The 10,887-nt window shown below is 44.8% G+C and overlaps 2 protein-coding genes across 2 annotated transcripts; one reads left to right on the forward strand and one right to left on the reverse strand.

Moving 5' to 3' along the window:
• Window positions 1–2,491: 2,491 nt before the first annotated feature.
• Window positions 2,492–4,596, forward strand: brcc3 (BRCA1/BRCA2-containing complex, subunit 3). Its single transcript, XM_040198129.2, has 2 exons — window positions 2,492–3,059; window positions 3,408–4,596. Exon 2 carries the CDS (start codon window positions 3,561–3,563, stop codon window positions 4,341–4,343), a length of 783 nt encoding a protein of 260 aa, XP_040054063.1. The 5' UTR covers window positions 2,492–3,059; window positions 3,408–3,560; the 3' UTR covers window positions 4,344–4,596.
• Window positions 4,597–7,764: 3,168 nt separating this feature from the next.
• On the reverse strand, window positions 7,765–9,850 carry LOC120832090 (tripartite motif-containing protein 16). The gene has a single exon (XM_040198128.2). It carries the CDS (start codon window positions 9,802–9,804, stop codon window positions 8,383–8,385), a length of 1,422 nt encoding a protein of 473 aa, XP_040054062.2. The 5' UTR covers window positions 9,805–9,850; the 3' UTR covers window positions 7,765–8,382.
• Window positions 9,851–10,887: the final 1,037 nt, after the last annotated feature.

Here is a 10,887-nt window from a genome sequence, read left to right on the forward strand (position 1 = left end):
CCCTGCTCCATCTCGCCATCAGTTTGGGGGTCCTTGGCTTGAAAAACTTTGAAGACCCCTGCCCTAAGGGATTGGCCGTCTCAAAATCGTCATAGTACAGCTGAAGCTGTAAAGCATTCTCCTCCAAAGAAAATAATCAATTACTTTTCACATATGCGCCATCACCAATGTCTTCATAGAAGCCATCTTTATGTACTTTTAACAAGGCACGACAAAGCGAACAGGTAAAGAAGCAACTTTAAATGCTGAAAAGAAACTTTAAAGCAGAAACCAATAACACCCAGCTAGACAGTGTGCATTCATGGCAGCTGTTACATGCCTGCAGAGCTTTTATTGTGTGTTGTTCTGCCCCTCCTCCTTGTCTTGCAGGTGCTTCCCGGATCCAGAGGTAATGGAGGTGATTGGAGTCCACCTGTGCAGAGTTTGCCAGCTGTGGCTCACACTCGCTCTTTCCGGCCAATCGCTGTCGTGGGCTGCACACAAAAGAGGCACACTCTGGGCTCTCAAGGGGGGGCTGTCTCATTTCTAATGACGAAGTTGAACACCCTCGGCCAAAGATTGATGATGAGTTTGCAATCGTATCGTGTGATCTGAGGCCACATGTTCTGGACACTCAGGTAAAGAGAGGGGCAGAGCTGTCAACAGATCACCATCTGGTGGTGAACAAACTCGGGACAGACCTGGTAAACCTAAGCGTGTAGTGCGGGTGAACTGGGACCATCCGACTGAAGGAGGCCTTCCGGGTTATGATATCTGGTGGGACTCCCGGGGCAGTTGCAGGCTCGAAGGGCAGCAGCGTCTGCCGTGATTAAGGCAAAGCAGCGAGTGTGGGAGGTGTTTGGGGTAACTATGGAGAAGGATTTTCGGTTGTCACTAAAGTGCTCCTGAAAGACCATCCAGCAACTCAGAAGAGGAAAACGGGGAACCATCCAAAATGTGTACAGTAAGGATGGGACCCTGTGGGCCGCAACTGAACACTTTGAGTGTGCCAAGTGCAAGGGGGCCCTTCTCGGGGCCATCCAATCACTGTACGTCACCAATCTTGTTTGGGGTTTTCATGAACATGACATCGAGGCCTAGTCGGGGGGAGGAGGGTCTACAGTTTGAGGGGGCTGCGGATTTCATCGCTGCTTTTTGCACATGATGTGGCCCTGATGGCATCTTCTGTCTGTGACCTCCAACTCTCACTGGAGCAGTTTGCTGCCGATGGGATGAGGATTAGCACCTTTAAATCTGAGGCCATGGTTCTCAACAGGAAACCAATGGATTGCCTACTCTGGGTAGGGAATGTGTCCTTACCCCAAGTGAAGGAGTTAAATTACCTTTGGGTCGTGTTTACAAGTGAGGGGAAGATGGAGTGTGAGCTTGCCCGGAGAATCGGAGCAGCGGGGGCGTTAATGCACTCGATCTACCGGTCAATCTTCGTTCCTACCCTCACCTATGGTCATGAAGGATGGGTCATCCTTCATGACAGAACTACACTAACGAATTTTCCCGTTCATTTACAGTAATCTACTGGCAGCCACATTCCCTGTATTCTACTGTAATTCTACAGCATACATACTGTAATTACTTCCGTTTTTCTTCCGGCCTGTGTGCTGCCTGAACGGCTCCTGCCTTTGCAAACGCAGCGCTGGTACTTGACCTGTGATCTGACAAATAAATTTCCCAGAACGAGAGAAGTCCTTCGGCTGAATTTTTGATAACCCCGACCTGGCTCCAATTCTTGGACACATCGCTCATGAGGTCCACCTTAATTGTCCGGTTGTGATTAGCTCGCATTGCCCCATCGATAATTCCATTAACATAGACGATCAACAGCTTTATCTTCTATTGCACTTTGTAGTGTTGTTCTTTGTGAATCAAGCATGTTACTGCTGCTGACCGTTTACTTTCACAAATGTCAAATACTTTCCATTTTGAACCAAACCTTCTTACTGGCCTTCAGTTATTCTCTCTGTCCATCTGACTGGCAGCATCTTAGTCGTCATGGACACCAAGCGCCTCTGCAGACACGAGAGGTGCCAAAGCAAACGCTCTAACCGCTCCTGAATACACACTCACACACCCGAACGTGCTTAGTAACTATTAGTTGATACAAAGTGAATATGTTTGGGTCTGTGCTTTACACAATGAATCACGCAAATGTGTACACGTTTGTGTGTGATGTGGGCATGTTTGAGTAATTTCCCATTTCATCATGCATGTTCAGGATCAAAGTTTTTATCACCAACCCAACCTGTTGCTATGGAGACATGAGAGTGGATTCAGCTTGTCATCTATCTTTGGCCAGATGTTGAGGGTGTCTTGTTCAATAAGAATGGAAGAAAACACAGGAGAAAAGAAGAGCTGGAGATAACCGCAAATATATTTGAGGAAAGTACAGAGAGGTATGTCTGGTATTGGGTGAACAATAAGTTAGAGGTTATGATGCAACCCTGAATAAAACATACAGCTTGTCCAATGTCCATATTTTTTACATTTCCTAAAGAGCACAAAAGTATTGGACGGGACAGCAAGGCCCATAACAGGAAGTCAGAAGCTGAGCTAAAAAGACCAACCAATGAATAAGACAAAATTAGTAAAACGGTGAGGACAGTCACTGGCACTGAATAAATATTCGGCCAAGGGAGACACCTGGTGGGGAAAGACAGGCGAGACAAAGAAGCCCAACCAAGCTCAACAAGTAGAGACAAGTCAATAGCCCGAAGATGTCCCCTTTTGCCGAGAGGCTAAACGGACTGTTACATCCCAAACTCTTCCCTCTGTTGCACCGGTACTAGAAAAGGTACAAAAGGAAAACAAAACGATTTTGAATATTTTTAGTACCGGTACTTAAAAAAAAGCACGCAATCGGAGCGCACTCACTGTTCCGCGCGCATTGACTGCAGGGCTGCGCAGCTCTCACACGTGCATCAGGCAGCCGTCACTCACAGCGAGTTATCAGGGGGAACCTCCTGCTTCAAGTCCAGCCCGGCAAAGGGAGGGAACACTTCAAATATGGCTAAGCACCTATCCGACAGACATGCCGAACTTTTCAGAGTTTCAAAGAACGACAGGTTAGCAAATGTGATTATAAACACGAACACCCATATGCAGCCTAACACGAGTAGCCTTAGCCTGGTTTAGCTCGGGTGACCAGACCTCTTTTACCCGGACGCATTTTTTAGGTCTCAAAAAAAGGAAATGTCCGGGTAAAAGAGGGCGTCTGCTTTGTATTGTGCTGCACTTGCTTGATGTTTGACTGTTTATTGATTTAATATCCATTCACTATTCATTCATATGTTATATTTGATTCACAGTGGAGGCATATGCACCCCTTACTCCAAAATAAGCCCCTGACAAAGGCGTTTAACAACACTCATTCAAAATTAAAATGAATAATTTATCTATTTGTTCCACGACAGCCAAGAATTCAGCGGAACTGTCTATACCAGAGCCCAGCTGCACCAACACGGAATGTTTTTGTGCAGCACCTCCGAACGCGGAAGTGAAACGCCGCTGCCTTGTTTATGTCTCCGTCGTTGCCCCGAGTAGCAAACATCATTCGGTGAAGCAGGATGGCGGTGAGCGCCGTGCACCTGGAGTCGGACGCCTTCCTCGTGTGTATGAATCACGCGTTGAGCACGGAAAAGGAGGAGGTGATGGGTCTGTGCATCGGCGAGGTGGAGATCGCCAAGATCGTCCACATCCACTCCGTCATCATCCTCCGCCGCTCGGATAAGAGGAAGGACCGCGTGGAGATCTCCCCGGAGCAGCTGTCGGCGGCCTCCACGGAGGCGGAGAGGCTGGCCGACATGACCGGCAGGCCGATGCGGGTGGTCGGCTGGTACCACTCCCACCCGCACATCACCGTGTGGCCCTCCCACGTCGACGTGAGGACACAGGCGATGTACCAGATGCTGGACCAGTGCTTCGTGGGCCTCATCTTCTCCTGCTTCATAGAGGACAAGAACACCAAGACGGGCCGGGTGCTTTACACCTGCTTCCAGTCCGTGAATGCGCAGAAGGGCTCCGAGTACGAGCGCGTCGAGATCCCCGTGCACGTCGTGCCGCGCGAAGCCATCGGCAAGGTGTGCCTGGAGTCGGCCGTGGAGCTGCCGCGGATCCTGTGCCAGGAGGAGCAGGACACCTACCGCAAGATCCACAGCCTGGCGCACCTGGACCCCGTCACCAAGATCCACAACGGCTCGGTGTTCACCAAGAACCTCTGCAGCCAGATGTCCGCGGTGAGCGGGCCGCTGCTGCAGTGGCTGGAGGACCGGCTGGAGCAGAACAAGCAGAGCATCGTGGAGCTGCGGCAGGAGAAGGAGAGGCTGCTGCTGGAGCTGGCTGCTGTGTGAGCCGGGAGGACTGTCTGTCAGCCACCTGTTTGTGCTTGTTTTATTGCAACCGGAAAATGTCCGTAATATGAGGAGGAATCAAATACTTTCAAATTACAAAAGGGTTGCACGGTAGTCTGGACTGCTTGTTTTTGTTTAGAAATGCTCTGAATCTCTACTTTGTGACATAACATTTAGGGAAATTGTCTTACAACTGTGCGGCCGCAAATAACGTTTATTTTCACTGACTAATAAACTGCCAAATATTTTCTCACTCCCTTGATTAATTATTTGTTAAAGTATCCCTGAAAATACCTTCCTTTGTCATAAGGTCCTCAATTTACAATCATTAAACGATGTAAACTCTTGAAATGCTAATATTTAAGAGGCTGGAACCAGATTATTTCCCACAATTTTGCTTGAAAAATTAATTTGAGAACTGTTAAATACCAAATTTTTGTTCTATAAAATCAACTAATCAATGAATGAACTCATTGTTTCAGCTCAAGTCCCCACAGCTGCTGTGCTTGTATGCTTTGTAATTAGCACAACAAAACTAGCACAGCGTCTTACGTCAAGTGATGGATGTCTCAATGTGAGCCTTTAGAAATGAAGACTACTACGGGATTCATTAACGTTAGCATAAAAAGGGTCATTTGGCCAATATTTTGATAACCTATCGCAGGCAGTCTGACTAATCAATCAATGGGTTCTCATTTTCATTATTTTGAGTTCTATAGCATGCACAGTCAGCGCATATGTCCCTCCCTGTTGTTGTCTGTCGAAGGAATGTTCCGTTTAATGAGCGGCATGTCAGTCTGTCCGAGGCATGTTTTCATCATATGAACGGCATGTCAGTCTGTCCGAGGCATGTTTTCATCATATGAACGGCATGTCAGTCTGTCCGAGGCATGTTTTCATCATATGAACAGCATATCCGTCTGTCCGAGGCATGTTTTCATCATATGAACAGCATGTCAGTCTGTCCGTGGCATGTTTTCATCATATGAACAGCATATCCGTCTGTCCGAGGCATGTTTTCATCATATGAACAGCATATCCGTCTGTCCGAGGCATGTTTTCATCATATGAACGGCATGTCAGTCTGTCCGTGGCATGTTTTCATCATATGAACTGCATATCCGTCTGTCCGAGGCATGTTTTCATCATATGAACGGCATGTCAGTCTGTCCGTGGCATGTTTTCATCATATGAACAGCATATCCGTCTGTCCGAGGCATGTTTTCATCATATGAACGGCATGTCAGTCTGTCCGTGGCATGTTTTCATCATATGAACTGCATATCCGTCTGTCCGAGGCATGTTTTCATCATATGAACGGCATGTCAGTCTGTCCGTGGCATGTTTTCATCATATGAACAGCATATCCGTCTGTCCGAGGCATGTTTTCATCATATGAACGGCATGTCAGTCTGTCCGTGGCATGTTTTCATCATATGAACAGCATATCCGTCTGTCCGAGGCATGTTTTCATCACATGAACAGCATGTCAGTCTGTCCGTGGCATGTTTTCATCATATGAACAGCATATCCGTCTGTCCGAGGCATGTTTTCATCATATGAACAGCATGTCAGTCTGTCCGTGGCATGTTTTCATCATATGAACAGCATATCCGTCTGTCCGAGGCATGTTTTCATCATATGAACAGCATATCCGTCTGTCCGAGGCATGTTTTCATCATATGAACGGCATGTCAGTCTGTCCGTGGCATGTTTTCATCATATGAACTGCATATCCGTCTGTCCGAGGCATGTTTTCATCATATGAACGGCATGTCAGTCTGTCCGTGGCATGTTTTCATCATATGAACAGCATATCCGTCTGTCCGAGGCATGTTTTCATCATATGAACGGCATGTCAGTCTGTCCGTGGCATGTTTTCATCATATGAACTGCATATCCGTCTGTCCGAGGCATGTTTTCATCATATGAACGGCATGTCAGTCTGTCCGTGGCATGTTTTCATCATATGAACAGCATATCCGTCTGTCCGAGGCATGTTTTCATCATATGAACGGCATGTCAGTCTGTCCGTGGCATGTTTTCATCATATGAACAGCATATCCGTCTGTCCGAGGCATGTTTTCATCATATGAACGTCATGTCAGTCTGTCCGTGGCATGTTTTCATCATATGAACAGCATATCCGTCTGTCCGAGGCATGTTTTCATCATATGAACGGCATGTCAGTCTGTCCGAGGCATGTTTTCATCATATGAACAGCATGTCAGTCTGTCCGTGGCATGTTTTCATCATATGAACAGCATATCCGTCTGTCCGAGGCATGTTTTCATCATATGAACGGCATGTCAGTCTGTCCGTGGCATGTTTTCATCATATGAACAGCATATCCGTCTGTCCGAGGCATGTTTTCATCATATGAACGGCATGTCAGTCTGTCCGAGGCATGTTTTCATCATATGAACAGCATGTCAGTCTGTCCGTGGCATGTTTTCATCATATGAACAGCATGTCAATCTCAGTGATTGCATGTAGTACTCATGAACCTTATGATAGTCTTACTTAACCATTTTCCACTAACATACAATAGGATTTATCGGAGTGTTTTTCCCTTTTCCATCTGATTAAAACCTGTGTTTTAAATATGACTAATACTACCACATTTTCCGACATCGATTGAGTCTTCAGCGGCAGTGTCCTTTTCCTGCCAGGAGGGAGCGTTAATGGACCAACTCTGTTAACTTGTCACTCAGAATTAAGATCAGAACGTGTTTTATTTCCCCAGTATGTGCACACGTACTAATTTGAGTCCGGTTACATGTGGTATCAATGTACACACACAGTTCATACAATAAACAAGAATATATTAAGTAATTGAATTAGAATAATAATTAGAAAAGAATTATTTATAAATACATATATCAAAAGTTTACATTTAGTTGACTTTAGTTTTTTGAAGTAAAATATAATAAAGTCAAACACCTTTGTGAAGGAATCATTTCAAACCATTACTGATATATTCAATTTTTAAAAACATTTTTCAAGATACACAGCTCAGCGTGGAGCTGTTGGAGGAAATCTTTGTGGAGGCTGTTCTCCTAGATGGCGACACCGTGGCAGGGTCATTAGCGTGTGCAGAAAATGGGAGGGCAACTGTGTGTTTTAGAGGGAGGCACAATATCGATGGCTGTCGAGCAGAGGTGTCCACACTTTTCCAGTAGATGGTGGCGGTTTGAGAAATCTCTCAAAGCTTTGTCTTTCTTTCCCAGGTGTGGATCCAAATACATTTTCCGACAGCTACCAAAATGAATTGAGAAGAATGTACACACTTGAACCATGTTCATTCAAATTTTTTCTGTAGGTATTAAAGTAAAGTTTGTGCTGCAAAACCATGTGTTACGTCATAGGCTTTTGATACATGTATTTTTACCGAGACTGTTAAATCAGGTTGAATCAAGACTTGTGTTGTTAAGATAAGATATTCCTTTATTTGTCCCACAATGGGGAAATTTACAGGATCGTGGCAGCAAAGTGAACAAGATACATGGTAACAAAAAAAGAGAAAATCATTATCATGATAATAATCAAAAAAGACAATAAGATTAAAAAGAAAATACAAAAGAAAATAAGCGAGTGCAAAGGCCCCAGTAACTAAGTACTGTAAATAGTAAACTCCATGCTTGTCCAAGTGGGACAAAAAGGGTTAGGGTTAGAGGTCCATCTTTCAAGCTATGTATTCACTTTATACACAAAACAGTATGCTTCGTATGTCAGCACTGTGTAGTAAAATAATTCAGTGATGAATCAGATTAATGAACAAAACAGTCCTTTGTCTGTACCAAAAAACCCACAATAATAAAAAAAATGACACCCTGCTTATTTAAGCTCCAAATCACCGACAAAACATAAAGCGTTACAGCAACAGTGCAGATATAGAGCACACAGGACACCACATGGTTGAATATCGGCTTGGTTGCATTACTAAAGGAGCTGTATCTAATTTGTAAAAGCTCTCTCTCTCTTGGCTGATCTAAACTGCCGTTGTTTCCTGGGGAAACTTCAGTTAAATCATTGTGTACTACATTGTGTCACAAAACTTGGCTGTTGATCCATAATAATAAACACCAAGTCCAGCATAGAGTGGCTGACTGAATCTGGTCTGTTCTCTGAAAAGGAAAGTGATAGTGTCAGAGACCTCGTAAAAGGACAGAATCCCTTTCTTGTGGTCCAGGAACACCCCTACTTTGGAGGCGCAGGGCTTTGCAAATGACTTTTTCTTTCTGTTGCGGTTGTGCTTGAAATTATAAGTTATAATATGTTCTTGGTCCAAAACCTCTAATGCCCAAGACCTGTCATTCTCACCAAATACACTGCAAGCTCCTGTTCTGGCGATGTCCCTGTATGCAACTGCTACTGAAACTCCTAAGCCACTCCACTCCACTTCCCAGTAATGACGCCCAGACAGGCCTGTTTTACACAGAGCCTGAGACCTCCCCATGAATCTGTCTGCGTGAGCACCATACGGCTGTTGATCTTTTGTACATGTGGCTTTCCTGTTCCCTTCCGATAACGACATCTCCATGCTCGCCGTGTTTTGATCCAGTTTGAAAGATTTTGCATACTGCAAGAATTCAGCTCTCGTCTTGGGTTCTGGTAGTGGTAAAACATTCACCTCGGCCACACGCCTTGAGATCTTGGTCCACTCCTTGGTACAGCTGGTTTGTAGTGTGTCTCTGGCCGCAGAAACAGAAGCAGTCACTTCCTCAAAGTATTGCAAAGGGCCCGTGTTGAAGATTGGCACGGTGGTGGATTTTGGGAGCGGTGTCAGCAAGGCGTACTTGTGCAGAAACTGGGTCGGATCGTCTTCGGCTGACAGCTTCTCCAAATCAATTTTGTTCTTCCTCAGATCAGCGATCTCCAGCTGCAGCTTCTCCTGAAGCTCTTCGGCCCAACTCACTTCAATTCCCTGCTGAAATTTGATCTTGCGCGTTACACCAGAGCTCCTTTTCTCCATAAGTGTAATCAGCTCAGTAGACATCTTCTCACTGTCCTCCACTGCTTTATCAGCAGAGCGATTGAGGGCGTCCATCTTCTGCTGAAGAGCAAACACATCTTTCTCTTGACTCTGGATTCTCTGGTTGATTTCTTGTCGTCTTTTTTTTAGCTCTTCCTTCTTCTTGGGCACTTCTTTTGAGACAGACACTATGCTGTGGCCTTTGTGTTCAGTCGTAAAGCAGCTCAAACAGATACACTGCTGATCAGTGCAGCAGAAGATGTTTTTCTCCTCATTGTGTTGACTACAGATGTTTTCATGGCGCTTTGAAGCTTCCACCAGTCTGTGTTTCTTCAAGGGCCCTTCGTAGTGAGGCTGGATGTGGTCCTCACAGTAGGAGAACTCACACTGCAGACAGGATTTGAAAGCTTTCCGTTTTCTCCCATTGCAGAAATCACATTCTACGTTCTCAGGTCCGGCAACACATCGATATCCTTGCTGTGCCATTTCCCCTCTCAGTGCTGGTGAGTGTGTAAATATCAAAATGCTGAGGGAAGCGGTTTTAAGATGTCTTCAGAAAGAGGAGGGGTCAGGATTACCTTGGGTGTGTTCTTCCACTTTAGTCAACGTTCAATAATTACAGACAAGACTTGCAACATAGTTTACTGCATGAATGTTTTATGATGTTAAGTGAAACTGGAAGTATTTGTCGGGATGAAAAGTCAGTGGTAGAACTGGTTACATGTCTTTCTTTTCTTTGAAATTAATTGCTGTCTGCTGGGTGGCCTGGCAACTATTCTCATTTTGCTCCTGTGTGATCCTAAAATCCTAAAAGGCATGGGTAAGTTGGCCAGTTTGGAGGATAGGCAGTCCCCATCTGTCAACTGGTTTAAACTTTAACATGGTATGTCAACGCTGTTGTACAATATGATGTAAAAGCCAATAACGCGACCAATAAACAAATAAAATATGAGATCATCTCCCTACAGATGGAATGCCGTCCATCTGTAGGGAGAATCATTGAGTGAACTGCCAAATAGACCCCAAAGAGGGATCATATGGGCAGATATAAGGTTTGTATATATAATTCAAGGCAAGAACTACAGCACAGTTTACTGCCTGAATGTGATGTTAAGCGAAACTGGAAGTATTTGTCGAGATATATTTCACAACAACATTTGGCCTCAGGAATGTTGCAATGATGAATATGGAAAACATACAAAGGAGTGGTTGTAATGAGGGATTACGTGTCCACGGAGAAATAATTGCTCATGTGCGTACTTTACTTCCTTTGAGCTTGTGATATCAAAAGTCAGGGCTCACGCAGGTGCATTTTGAATTTCTCCGGTATGTAATCCGACCACATAAGAGTTTCCAGTAGTGATGTTCGATACCACAGATTTCCTTTCCGATCCGATACTGAGTAAAATTCAGGCTGGTATCGGTGATACTGATCCAATACCGATACTTTGTGCATGGTAGAGCTAAAAAAAGTAGTGTATTTTAAATACATAGCCTAAGAATACAAGACATCATAGTCACTTATTTAGTTAGTTATTTTAAACTTTAAACTAAAAAGGTAGCGGCCTC

Source organism: Gasterosteus aculeatus, chromosome 14 (genome assembly GCF_964276395.1).
Source record: "Gasterosteus aculeatus chromosome 14, fGasAcu3.hap1.1, whole genome shotgun sequence".
Lineage (NCBI taxonomy): Eukaryota > Metazoa > Chordata > Actinopteri > Perciformes > Gasterosteidae > Gasterosteus > Gasterosteus aculeatus.